The sequence below is a fragment of the Scyliorhinus torazame genome, chromosome 7 (assembly GCF_047496885.1).
Source record: "Scyliorhinus torazame isolate Kashiwa2021f chromosome 7, sScyTor2.1, whole genome shotgun sequence".
NCBI lineage: Eukaryota > Metazoa > Chordata > Chondrichthyes > Carcharhiniformes > Scyliorhinidae > Scyliorhinus > Scyliorhinus torazame.
In genome coordinates this window covers 60,214,292-60,228,382 of record NC_092713.1, presented here as the reverse complement: position 1 = coordinate 60,228,382, position 14,091 = coordinate 60,214,292, and the positions used below count along the sequence as shown (strand labels likewise).

At 48.4% G+C, this 14,091-nt stretch overlaps 1 protein-coding gene and 1 long non-coding RNA gene across 4 annotated transcripts in view; both read right to left on the bottom strand.

Moving 5' to 3' along the window:
- The window catches only part of LOC140426248 (ERI1 exoribonuclease 3-like), a 632,563-nt gene extending 620,552 nt beyond the window's left edge, over positions 1–12,011 (bottom strand). For 2 of the 3 annotated variants that reach the window (XM_072510770.1, XM_072510771.1), the window contains exon 1: positions 11,707–11,792. In XM_072510770.1, the coding sequence (XP_072366871.1) occupies positions 11,707–11,777 (71 nt within the window). In that variant the 5' untranslated portion in view covers positions 11,778–11,792. Of the gene's footprint in view, positions 1–11,706; positions 11,793–11,871 lie in introns of those variants that run through there. The other variant, XM_072510772.1, reaches the window with a different exon arrangement.
- LOC140426251 (uncharacterized) lies at positions 7,238–11,700 on the bottom strand. The gene is made up of 2 exons (XR_011948169.1): positions 10,343–11,700; positions 7,238–8,113 (listed from the first exon to the last, which is right to left on the bottom strand). It is a non-coding gene; the product is annotated as an uncharacterized lncRNA (long non-coding RNA).
- Positions 12,012–14,091: the final 2,080 nt, after the last annotated feature.

Below are 14,091 nucleotides of genomic sequence, written 5' to 3'. Positions count from 1 at the left end.
CTTGCCCCGATACTGATGAGAACCTTTAATGAGGCGAAGGAAAGGGGACAGCTGCCCCCGACTATGTCGGAGGCAACGATATCGCTTCTCCTAAAGAAGGAAAAAGACCCGCTGCAATGCGGGTCCTATAGACCTATTTCCCTCCTAAATGGAGACGCTAAGATTCTGGCCAAGGTAATGGCAATGAGGATAGAGGATTGTGTCCCGGGGGTAGTCCATGAGGACCAAACTGGGTTTGTGAAGGGGAGACAGCTGAATACGAATATACGGAGGCTGCTAGGGGTAATGATGATGCCCCCACCAGAGGGGGAAGCGGAGATAGTGGTGGCGATGGATGCCGAGAAAGCATTTGATAGAGTGGAGTGGGATTATTTGTGGGAGGTGTTGAGGAGATTTGGCTTTGGAGATGAGTATATTAGATGGGTACAGCTGCTGTATAGGGCCCCGATGGCGAGCGTGGTCACGAATGGACGGGGGTCTGCGTATTTTCGGCTCCATAGAGGGACGAGGCAGGGATGTCCTCTGTCTCCATTATTGTTTGCACTGGCGATTGAGCCCCTGGCAATAGCATTGAGGGGTTTCAGGAAGTGGAGGGGAGGAGAGGAACACCGGGTATCTCTTTACGCGGATGATTTATTGGTGTACGTGGCAGACCCGGCGGAGGGGATGCCAGAGATAATGCGGATACTTGGGGAGTTTGGAGAATTTTCAGGATATAAGCTGAACATGGGGAAAAGTGAGCTGTTTGTGGTGCATCCAGGGGAGCAGAGCAGAGAAATAGAGGACTTACCGTTGAGGAAGGTAACAAGGGACTTTCGCTACTTGGGGATCCAGATAGCCAAGAATTGGGGTACATTGCATAGGTTAAACTTAACGCGGTTGGTGGAACAGATGGAGGAGGACTTCAAGAGATGGGACATGGTATCCCTGTCATTGGCAGGGAGGGTACAAGCGGTTAAAATGGTGGTCCTCCCGAGATTCCTCTTTGTGTTTCAGTGCCTCCCGGTGGTGATCACAAAGGCTTTTTTCAAAAGGATTGAGACGAATATCATGAGTTTTGTGTGGGCCGGGAAGACCCCGAGAGTGAGGAAGGGATTTCTGCAGCGTAGTAGGGATAGGGGGGGGCTGGCGCTACCGAGCCTGAGTGAGTACTACTGGGCTGCCAACATCTCAATGGTATGTAAGTGGATGGGAGAAGAGGAGGGAGCGGCGTGGAAGAGATTGGAGAAGGCGTCCTGGAGGGGGACTTGCCTACAAGCCATGGTGACGGCGCCGTTGCCGTTCTCACCGAAGAAATACACCACAAGCCCGGTGGTGGTGGCTACTTTGAAAATTTGGGGGCAATGGAGACGGCATAGGGGAAAGACGGGAGCCTCGGTGTGGTCCCCGATAAGAAATAATCATAGGTTTGCTCCGGGGAGAATGGATGGGGGATTTGGAACATGGCAAAGAGCAGGAGTAACACAATTGAGAGATCTGTTTGTAGATGGGACGTTTGCAAGTCTGGGAGCGCTGATTGAAAAATATGGGTTGCCCCAAGGGAATGCATTCCGGTATATGCAACTGAGGGCTTTTACGAGGCAACAGGTGAGGGAATTCCCGCAGCTCCCGACGCAGGAGGTGCAGGACAGAGTGATCTCAAAGACATGGGTGGGGGACGGTAAGGTGTCAGACATATATAGGGAGATGAGAGACGAGGGGGAGATTATGGTAGACGAGCTGAAAGGGAAATGGGAAGAAGAGCTGGGGGAGGAGATTGAGGAGGGGCTGTGGGCTGATGCCCTAAGTAGGGTAAACTCATCGTCCTCGTGTGCCAGGCTAAGCCTGATACAATTTAAGGTGTTACACAGGGCGCATATGACTGGAACACGGCTTAGCAAATTTTTTGGAGTAGAGGATAGGTGTGCGAGATGCTCGAAAAGCCCAGCAAATCACACCCACATGTTCTGGTCATGTCCGGCACTACAGGGGTTTTGGGTGGGGGTGACAAAGGTGCTTTCGAAGGTAGTGGGGGTACGGGTCGAACCAAGCTGGGGGTTGGCTATATTTGGGGTTGCAGAAGAGCCGGGAGTGCAGGAGGCGAGAGAGGCTGATGTTTTGGCCTTTGCGTCCCTAGTAGCCCGGCGCAGGATACTGTTGATGTGGAAGGAAGCCAAGCCCCCGGGTGTGGAGACCTGGATAAATGACATGGCAGGGTTTATAAAGCTGGAACGGATCAAGTTCGTCCTAAGGGGATCGGCTCAAGGGTTCACCAGGCGGTGGCAACCATTCGTCGAATACCTCACAGAAAGATAGAGGGAATGGAAAAGAAGAAGACAGCAGCAGCAGCCCGGGGGGGGGGGGGGGGGGGGGGGGGGGGGGCAGAGGGATTCTCAGGGATGTTAATATATAAGTATAATATGTATAGGTTGTTGTTATAGATAATTGTATATTGGACTGTTAAAACATATTTTTGGAGAATATTTATCTGGGACAAGGCAGTTGCCATTTAGTTTTGTTTTTGTTTATATATTATTTATTTCTTGTTTATAAAACTGGCCATTGTTATTTATATTGTTATATTACTGTGTAAAGGATACACAATGTACTGTGATGGTTGGCCAAAAATTTTCAATAAAATATTTATTTTTTTTAAAAAATGATGCAGCTGGGGTATGAGGGTATCCAGAGGGGCGGCCTCCCGGTCTTCTGAGCATTTAAAGGACACAGGTAGCATTCAACAGCGTCAGCAGACAGAAGCCAGTAAAAGGAGTGCGTTTAAAAGAAAGACTGCAGCAACAGCAGTCTGAGTCAGGCCACCACAATCTCCGAGGGGAACACCCCAGTCCAGGGACTTGGCACCAAGTTACTACCCACTACTGCCCCCACCCAGGCAGCCATCCCCGAGCAAGTCAAACAGTTTTCAACGTTTTTTCTGTGTCTCCTGCTCGCCCTCCACAGTCATGGCGCCCAGTTACCGTTTGTAAATACTTGTAGTAATCCACACCCACGAGACTTCAGACTGAGGAGCAGAGCATCCATCACGCAAATGCCAGTTTTGCATGCTGGCATGGGGCACAAACGTCATTATCGCCACCAGTGAGGGAAAAGAGCATTGCACCCGAATCAGTGCCCACATGACCTCGATTTTGGCTGGACGCCCGATTACGGTTTGCAGCTTCGGAAGGCAGGGAATTTCGCCCCTTATATTTATGTTTCTTTAATTTGGACTCACCCTCAAATGTTCTCGATATCTACCCTGTCAATTCTTTCAGAATTTTATCAGGTCACCCTTCAGCCTCATTTTTTCCAAGAAGTAAGAATCCCAGCCACATTAGCCTTTTCTGATATGTATATCTTCTTACTTCTGATATCATAATTGTGAATTTTTTTGCACCTTTACCGATGCTTCTATATTCTTCTCAATATGTGTACACCAGAACTGTGCCTAATGTGTCCGATAGCCAAGGTTTGATGCAAGTTTAGCACACCTTATTTGCTCTTCAATTCTAACCCTCCAAAAAAGAACCACAGTGCTTGGTTTGTATTGTACGAATGTTTTGATTAACCTGCAATAATAGCTCAGCTTGCTAATTTTGGGAGTTTGTATGGTACACCTGTAAACACAAATCACATCAAAATTTTAATTATGCTCACAAAAATAGAGGACAGATTCAAGATAGTCAAGCCTCAAATAAATTTGACGGTTTCCAAGAATTTTCTTCTCATAGAATAATTGGTATGTGCAATGAATTGTTTGCTCTAATTCACTGAATCTTTTAAAATAAAGATTTAAGACTGAAGGTTATGGGAATATATTTAGGCACTGATGGCTAATATGTAACGCAGGACATGACAAAAATATTTAGAAAATCTGTTAACATTTTTACAAGTTTCACCTAGTTTAAAACTGCTTTCCTCAAATTTGTGCGGAGATTGAGGCGGAAGTCACTGTGATGTTATTACTTGAGGAATGGGCTTGATATATCAAATGTTGCTTTCCCATTCCATAATTTCTTATGCCTCCATTCAACAAGCCACACAGTTGGCTGGTGTGGAAAATGAAAATGTCACATTGATGCAGTCAGGCATCAAAGTTTGCACAGTGCAGCAAGAGCTTACCTTGTGTCTAGCACTACCTAACTTGTGCTTAATCCTGACAGACTGTTTAATTCCAAGAGTCCTTACACTGATAAGAATAAGTATGACATCAAATGGTGAATGAGAAATCATTGAAGTAACATATCTATGCTCCTCTGGTCCAATCCAAACCCCAAAACAAATCATCAGATGAAATTTGCATCTGATGTCATTCTGCGGAATTCCTAAATCATGAACCCACTAAACATATTTGCTGTCTCTCCAAAACCTAAGAGGTTTCCTGAGATGTGTTTTATCTCTTCTATAAGTCCAATCAATTTTGACATTATTGATAATTTACTTAGTGGACATTTTCCTTGATAAATTAAATGTATATTTTAAAAGTTTGTGATAAAAAGTAACACGAAAAGAAATTAAGTAGATTTTGGAACACTCTAAATTATAAAAAAACAATTAATAAGAACTTACTTGAAGTGAAGGGGCTCCAATTTAAACCTTTGAAAAGAAAGAGTTGGGGTTGTACAATGATGGATTGTGTAGCTGTAATTTAGCATTCTTATCACAGGAATGAACCCAACTATGTATCCTTTCTTTGCCAACCTCAGCTAGATTACTCGCAAATTATATTAATATTTTTCTGCACATCCATTAATGGTGAAGAAAAACAAAGGATCTGCACTGCTCCAGGTCTCTGTCCTTCGTTAAATGAGCGATATAGAGGCCTTGGGCAGGGGCCCCAGATCCAACCCAAACTTCTTATAAAACTCAGCCGGGAACCCATCCAGCCCTGGGGTCTTGCCCGCCTGCAACAATCCATTACTTCCCTCAGTCCAATCGGGGCCCCCAATCCCTGCATGGTCACTTCCTCAACACTCGGGAGCTCCAACCCATCCAAAAACCACCTCATCCCTTCATCCCCCACCGGAGGCTCTGAGTCATACAACCTTCGATAGGAAGCCTCAAAAGCCCCATTTACCTCCTCTGGCTCCAATACCACAGTGCCCCGTTCATCCCTCACCTTTCAATCTCTCTCGCTGCCGCCTGTTTCCTAACTGATGCACAAACATCCTACTCGCAATCTCCCCAAACTCATCAAATCACTGTTGCTTCACAACACCAGGGACCAAGGTTCGATTCCCGGCTTTGGTCACGGTCTGTGCAGAGTCTGCACATTCTCCCCATGTCTGCTTGGGTTTCCTCCGAATGCTCCGGTTTCCTCCCAAAAGTCCCGAAAGACGTGTTGTTAGGTGAATTGGACATTCTGAATTCTCTGTCACTGTACCCGAACAGACGCCGAAGTGTGGCGACTAGGGGATTTTCACAGTAACTTCATTGTGTTAATGTAAGCCTACTTGTGACAATAATAAAGATTATTATTGAACCTCCCCTCTGGCTCTACGCAGTTGTCCTACCGCCTTTCCTGTGGACACCAGCCCAACTCCATTTGAAACCTCTGCCTCTTCGTTAGTAACTCCTCCTCAGGCACCACCGAATATCTCCGGTCCACCCTCAGAATGTCCTCCACCAACCTCAGCCTCTCAACCCGCTCTGCTCTCTCCATGCAGCAGAATCAATATAAATTCCCCCTTACCACCACTTTCAGCGCCTCTTACAATGTGGAGGCAGGAACCTCCCCCTTATTATTCAGCTCCTCATAATTTCAGATGGCCACCCTCACCCTCCCACAGACCCCCTTGTCTACCAGCAACCCCACATCCAACCTTCACGGCGGCCACTGAGCCTCCCCCTGGACCACCTGCAAATCCACCCAGTGTGGCTCATGGTCAGAGACCACAATCTACTGGATAAGTACTTCATATATAAAAATTATATCCAAAGGTAATGCGAACAAATGAAATAGGAGCAGACCATTCTGCCCCTCGAGCAGATTCTGCCATGCAATAAGATCATGGCTGATCCATTTGTGTTTAGAGTTCTACATTCCCATCTACGCCAATAACCTTTGACTCCCTTGCCCAACAAGAATCTATCTACCTCTTCCTTAATAATATTCAATGACACCACTTCCACTACCTTAGAGAGCTGCACAACCCTCAGAGAAAATGTTTTTCTTGATATCTGGTCTTTTTAAGGTGACCCCAAATTTTAAAGGTTCCCCCTAACCCACAAGAGGAAACATTTTTCCACATCCACCTTGTCAGTACCATTCAGGTGAAGACCATTCAAAAGTGTCAAACTTTTTTTTTTGAGTGTGAGAGGCAGGGAGAGTTTGTGGCTGTGCGTGTGACCCTGTGTGTGAGAGAGGGGGAGGTTGTGTGTGTGACCCCGTATGTGTGTGAGAGAGAGGGAGAGGTTGTGTGTGTGTGAGTGAGAGAGGGGGAGTATGTGTGTGTGAGAGGGAGAGGCTGTGTGCATGTGTGTGTGAGAGAGAGCGAGGTTGTGGCTGAGTGTCCTTGTGTGTGAGAGAGAGAGGTTCTGGTGGTGTGTGACCCTTTGTGTGTGTGAGAGAGAATGGTTGAGGGTGTGTGTGTATGTGACTCAGAGAGAGAGGGGTTCTGATCGTGTGGGGCCCTCTATGTGTGAGAGAGAGGTTGTGTCTATGTGTGTGTTTTTTAAAAATCTTTATTGTTGAGGTTGTGGCTGTGTGTCCCTGTGTGTGTGAAAGAGTGGTTGGGGCTGTGTGATCATGTGTGTGAGGGCTTGTGTGTGTCTTGTGACCATGTCTGTCTGTGTGTGTGTGCGCGAGAGAGGGATTGTGGGTGTCCGTGAGATCCTGTGTGTGACTGTGTGTGTGTGTGTGTGCCAAAAGTGTAAACTAACCTGACAAAAGTGGCCGAACTTAAATGTGAGCCTCCTCCTATACATTCAATGTTTTATACATAAACTAGCAAATCTTGCCATGCTATTCTCACAGTAGTTGGTAGATATGCCATTTTTTAACAGGTTCAATAAATAAAAAGGAAAACTACAAAATAATAACTTATACACACTGTGCTTTGAATGCTGACTTTGGAATGGAATGATGTCCTGGAATAGAGTATAAGTGCCGACCAGTATTTTGAAAGGAGCCAAATGTCTAGGCATACTGAAGTAGGTCCTGTATCACAGCAGGAGTAAACTTGGGATCATTGGGGAGGGGAGTCTCAGGATGTGGTATCAATGGACTGATACACGATCAATGACTACTAAAGCGAGGTTGTAGTCCAACTGAAGGCTTTAATAAGCTAGATGTTTCCCCCAGCAGCTCAGGCACAGAAAGAAGGCTGCTGGGACGGCACGGGCTCTTATACCCTGCCTAGCAGGGTGGAGCTACCATACAGCTTGACCAATAGGAAACAAACAATATCTACCAATGGTGTTCCAGCATTACCAGGTACCGTAATACCTCTACACAGACTACCACACTCACCCCCTGTTAAAAAAAGAGTCCGGCAGGGGTGATGGCTTGATATTACAACATGGTATAGTGGTAGATTAGTTATGGAGGTACCCTAATACCTCCGGTTTGTCTTATTGTCGTAACTATTTACAATTTCACAATTAACTATATACACTTTAAAATGAAGCAATCAGTTGATCGGGGGCCCTGGTCGTACTCTGTCATCGTCAAAGCTCTGGTGGTGACGCCGGTGGAGGCTCGAACGTCTGTGACTCCGGGAGCGTGGCCTCGATCGCTGTGGCAGCTTCAACACCCCTAGAAGGCTCTGGTGGGGAAGCCAGTTGACCTGGGAAGGGAGCGTCTGTGGGGTGCGTCGGTGGGCGGGGGGGGTCTAGACGGGGCCGGCGGGAGAACCGATCCTCCTGGGAAGGGGCCGGCTGTAAGGTGCACCAGTGGGAGGGAGGGTGGGACTGGTGGCTGGGGTGTGCGTGGGGATCCGGCGGGCGCCAGGTCTCGTAGGGAAACCGTATCTTGCCGGCCGGCGGGGTACGGTAGGCGTACTGGCGGTTAGCATGGAGAAAATGGACCCTCTCGACCAACGGGTCCGACTTGTGCGCCCGCACGTGTTTTCTGAGCAGGATGGGTCCAGGAGCAGCCAGCCAGGTCGGGAGCAAGGTGCCAGAGGAGGACTTCCTGGGGAAGACAAGGAGACGTTCGTGAGGTGTTTGGTTGGTCGTGGTGCAAAGCAGTGACCGGATGGAGTGGAGGGCATCCGGGAGGACTTCCTGCCAGCGGGAGACTAGGAGATTCCTGGACCGTAGCGCCAGTAGGACGGTCTTCCAGACCGTTCCGTACCCCCTCTCTACCTGTCCGTTACCCCGGGGGTAGTAACTGGTCACCCTGCTCAAGGCAATGCCCTTGCTGAGCAGGAATTGACGCAGTTCGTCGCTCATAAAGGAGGACCCCCTATCACTATGTATGTAAGCGGGGAGCCCGAACAGCGTAAAGATGCTATGGTGGACCTTGATGACGGTGGTTGCGGTCATGTCGGGGCAGGGGATGGCAAATGGGAACCGGAAGTACTCGTCAATCACGTTCAGGAAGTACGTGTTGCGGTCGGTGGAGGGGAGGGGGCCTTTGAAGTCCATACTGAGACGTTCAAAGGGATGGGAAGCCTTTATCAGGTGCGCTTTCTCTGGCCTGTAGAAGTGCGGTTTGCACTCTGCGCAGATTTGGCAGTCCTGGTTGCTGTCCTGACCTCCTCGATGGAGTAGGGTAGGTTGCGGGTCTTGATAAAGTGGAAGAAGCGAGTGACCCCCCAGGTGGTAGAGGTCCTCTTGGAGGGCTCGGAGGCGGTCCACTTATGTGTTGGCACACGTGCTGCGGGACAGGGCATCCGGAGGCTCGTTTAGCTTCCTGGGACGATACAAGATCTCGTAGTTATAGGTGGAGAGTTCGATCCTCCACCGCAAGATCTTATCGTTTTTTATCTTGCCCCGCTGTGCATTAGCGAACATGAAGGCGACCGACCGTTGGTCAGTGAGGAGAGTGAATCTCCTGCCGGCCAGGTAATGCCTCCAATGTCGCACAGCTTCTACTATGGCCTGGGCCTCAATTTCGACTGAGGAGTGGCGGATTTCGGAAGCATGGAGGGTACGTGAGAAGAAGGCCACGGGTCTGCCCTCTTGGTTGAGGGTGGCCGCCAGAGCTACGTCAGGCGCGTCGCTCTCGACCTGGAAGGGGAGGGACTCGTCGATGGCGTGCATCGTGGCCTTTGCAAAGTCTGCTTTGATGCGGTGAAGGGCTGACGGGCCTCTATCGACAGGGTAAAAACTGTGGATTGGATCAGGGGACGGGCCTTGTCCGCATAGTTGAGGACCCACTGGGCATAGTAAGAGAAAAACCCTAGGCAGCGCTTCAGGGCCTTGGAGCAGTGAGGGAGGGGAAACTCCATAAGGGGGCGCATGCGTTCAGGGTTGGGGCCTATAACTCCATTTCACACTACGTAGCCGAGGATGGCTAGGCGGCCGGTGCTAAACACGCATTTATCCTTGTTATACGTAAGGTTAAGGATCTTTGCGTTCTGGAGAAATTTACGGAGGTTGGTGTCGTGGTTCTGCTGGTCGTGGTCGCAGATGGTGACATTATCGAGATACGGGAATGTTGCCCGTAAACCGTACCGGTCAACCATTCGGTCCATCTCGCGCTGGAAGACCGAGACCCCGTTAGTGACACCGAAGGGAACCCTTAAGAAATGGTAGAGCCGCCCATTTGCCTTGGAGGCAGTGTACTTGCGGTCACTAGTGCGGATGGGGAGCTGGTGGTAGGCGGACTTAAGATCCACCGTGGAGAAGACCTTGTAATGCGCGATCCTGTTTACCAGGTCGGATATGCGGGGGATAGGGTACGCATCCAGCTGCGTAAACCTGTTGATGGTCTGACTGTAGTCGATGACCATCCTATGCTTCTCCCCGGTCTTTACCACCACTACTTGAGCTCTCCAGGTACAGTTGCTAGCTTCAATAACTCCTTCCCTCAGTAGCTGTTGGACTTCTGACCTAATAAAGATCCGATCCTGGGCACTGTACCGTCTGCTCCTGGTGGTGATGGGTTTGAAATCCGGGGTGAGGTTCGCAAACAGGGAAGGTTGATCGACCTTGAGCGTCGCGAGGCTGCAGACAGTGAGAGGGGGTATAGGGCCGCCGAATTTGAAAGTTAGACTTTGGAGGTTGCACTGGAAGTCTAACCCTAGGAGTGTGGCCGCGCAGAGGTGGGGAAGGACTAGAGCCGGTAATTTTTAAACTCCCTTCCCTGGACCGTGAGGGTTGCTACACAAAACCCCTTTATCTCTACTGAGTGGGAACCGGAGGCCAGGGAGATTTTTTGATTAACGGGGTGGACGGGGAGAGAACAGTGCCTTACCGTGTCGGGGTGTATGAAGCTCTCCGTGCTCCCAGAGTCGATTAAGCAGGACGTCTCGTGCCCGTTGATTAGTACCATTGTTGTTGAGAGTGTTCGAGGCCGGGACTAGTCCAGAGTCACCGAGGCTAATCGCGGCAGCAGTTGAATGTTCTCTTCGGGCAGTGCGTGTCAGCCGAGCTGGGGTCCTGGGAGTCCATCCAAGATGGTGGCACCCATTGGTTGCACATGGCTGGGGGTGCACAAATTGGCAGCGCCCATCCATCACCTGTGGCGTCCATGGGACAAGATGGCGGCACCCGGAGGCCGCACGTGGCCCTGGAGGAGGAAGATGGCAGCGCCCGCTGGCCGCACGGGGACCGTGGAGAGGATTGTGGTGGCAGTCCGCATTCGCCACCGGAGACCGCAGCGACCGCCTGGACCTGGCATAGCGCCACGAAGTGGCCCTTTTTACCGCATCCCTTTCAGGTGGATGCGCGGGCCGGACAGCGTTGCCGGGGGTGCTTGGCCTGCCCGTAAAAATAGCAGCGGGGCCCCCCCCGGGTTGCTAGGCCGTCTTTCAGCACAAGCTTGTGGGGGGGTGGGCAATGTCTCGGGGTCAGCCGCAGGGGGGTTCCACGCTGCCCAGGGGGCTGCCGCGCGGTCGGGGACGTAGGCGCGGGCGTTTCGGGAGGCCACATCCAGGGAGCCGGCAAGGGCCCGTGCCTCCTTGAGGCCTAGGGAGTCTTTCTCCAGTAATCGCAGGCGGATTTGGGAGGACAGGATACCTGCAACGAAAGCGTCCCGGATCAAAAGTTCTGTGTGGTCGCTCGCCGAAACCTGCAGGCAGCTGCAGTTTCTCCCCAACACAGGAGCGCACGGTAGAATTCTTCCATCGATTTCCCAGGGATTTGTCGCCTTGTCGCTAGCAGATGATTTATTAATTCTGAAGCTAAATTATGTGGGGGTTGGTTGGCTAGATGTGGTGCGGAACGATGCCGGTTCAGGTTCAGATTTGCTTGCTAAATTTAAGGCATGCTTCCTTGCATTGCATGTTTGATGTTGTCCCCTTAAACTACATAACCAACAGTATATATCTCGAACGAGATACCCATGGTCCTTGGCGGACTATGGTTAATTACCCTAAATTATAAACTCTGAAATGTTCAGTGGGTACGAAGTTATTTCGTTTCACAGGTTAAACAAATCCAGTAACATGTCACTGTCCCGAACAGAGATAGTTGGCGAAAGCGGAATTTCCCCGACCAGCCACAATTCCTGATGAAGTGGTAGCAAAATCACCCTCAAAGAATGATCAGGAGAAACCTTCACAAACTATCAAAACTGCCACTTCACGAGGGCCTGGGCACAGGAAAAGTGGCTCTTACATGTCCAATCGCAAGTTTATTACTGTTGCTGAACCTCCGCATTTTTTTTTTTGTATATAAACGTCGCTCATCCCTAAGACCCGGGATGACACCAACGCCACACGTTTCCCGAGCTCAAAAACAAACCAACAATAAAGTCAAAGCGGCTCCCGACCATTTACTCACCCTATCCTGCTTGCCGCGAAGCCGGTCTTTGACCCGATTCTTTACTGACACCTCCGGCAGCCAATCGGCGCCCACGCTGCCGATGGAGGTTCGAGAGAACAACCAATGGGGTTGCCGTAGAATTCGAGGCGGCGGGGCATGAGCCTGCGTTTCAAACGGTCACCAGCAGGTTTGGTTGAGGATGAGGAAAAATCAAGATGGCGGCGTCGCTGTTTGGGACGGCCGAGCCCGTCCCTATGGGAGTTGTAGTCCCGCAGTGAGCAAAACCCCGCCAAACCCGGCACAACTTTCAACTTTCCAGTTCATTCAGAGACACTTCTGACTTCCCAACTCCGAAAGGGTTGGTAACGTCGATGAGCATCCTCGGTCGCCAGTTTTATTAAACGCATCTGCGTTTTGTTTTGCTTCTTAATTGACACTTGCAACGGTTTTTGTTTTTTATTTTGGCCCAGTGCTGACTTTTGATAGTTTATCCATTTGTTTTTAAACAAAATGATTCAGCAACTGAATTTAATGTTCAAGGCGATGCGATGTCCTTATGACAGGTGTGAATGCAGACCGGCAATAGTCAGTCAGAACCATGAAGTGAACAAGTACCCAGTCCCCAAATATTAATAACAGTAAATCATAAACCCCTCACTACCCCGCTCTTTCTCTCTCTTCGCTCTCTCAAACCTGTGACTCTGTCACTCTGTTGTAAATGTGATGTTGCGAGTGCATCAAGTTTCACATTAAATTAAAAAGACTACAGATGCCGAACGCCTTTCAGTAGCTGAGAGTTATTTAATGCTCAGAGTTCTGGGAGTTGTAGTCATATGTATTGCCCACGTCCCATTCGACAGGCGCAAAGCAATGGTGAAGTGCCAGGTATTTGCACTGGGTTTTGCTGTATGATGCCGCGAATTTGCAAATATTTTTAAAAATTTGTTGCCACTTAACAATCAGGATTCATAGCGAAGTTTTAATTAATGTCAAAGTTGTGTCTGGCGATTTGATAAGTTTAAAACTTTTTGTTTCTGAACTCCAGCCAAAAATTACAATCACTATCAATTATTCATGGAACTATTGATGATGTGTAATTCGTAAGTAAGAAATGTGTTACCATATTAACAAAATTACTTTGTCACTTATTTTCTAAGGTTTGATTGAATCTATTACAATATAATTATCTGATAATTTGGTGTAATTTATCCCGAAATAACTCGAATATAAAAATGTATCACCTTTCTCGTGCTGACAATGGCACCGAGACATCTGGATGCTAAAGGGGTTACATTATTTTTCTTTTGTGTTGCAACTACCAGCTTATGCATCGATTTTTTAAATTGGTTGGGGTAAATCTAAGTGTATATTTTGTTGTATGCTGTAATATATTTGTACTGTCAGCTAGTTCTTTATTCAAGCTCCTTGGTACTGTTAAGCTGTTCACGTTCAATGGGAAACTGAGATAATTAATAATGTTAGGTATTGATTTTTTGGTGTTTGTTGAAATACAGCCTTATATAGGCCATCAGAAGGGTTAGTGCAACATTAATAGATACACCCACAGTGCAAATTTATCAATCTTAGTATGACTACTTTTATATTTTTTGTACAATTAGTTGATGGATTTTGAAAATAATGTTTCTGATAATGTCTTTTCAGGCCCTGCCTCTTTCACTGGGGGACCCTGTCCGGAGCTTAGATAAGGAACTTTAATCTGGGAACTTTTGAACTCATTTTTAAATGTTTTTATTGCTGGAGTCTTCCCCTTCCCGCCTTCCCAATGTACATTAGTCAGTTGGATCGGTTACTGTAGTTTGCAGGAACGTTTACAGTATGGCAAAGAGAGTAACAAATTCTCGAAGAAGACTGGAAATAGAAGAAAGTTAGGGTCGGAACAGGACTTTTCTGTTTAAGAATAAAGCAAACGAAACTGCGAAAAACGGGTGGGTGAAGCAAAAGGAGACAGACGAAGCACAAAACAGAAAATCAATGAAACAGAACACACCAAGAAAAACGGAGTTAAATGGAGTCGACAATGATCAAAATCATGTGCATGAATGCACTGAGAGAGCACCAGGGAAAGAAAACAGGGGAATTCAGAAATCCGGACAAGTGAAGAGGGCAGGAGGGAAAACACTACAACAGATGACATCGAAATTCTGCACGTACACCAAAGAAAGTGGGACGGTTGTATAGAAAGGGATGAGGGAAGGCCATAAAACAGAAAAAAAGCAA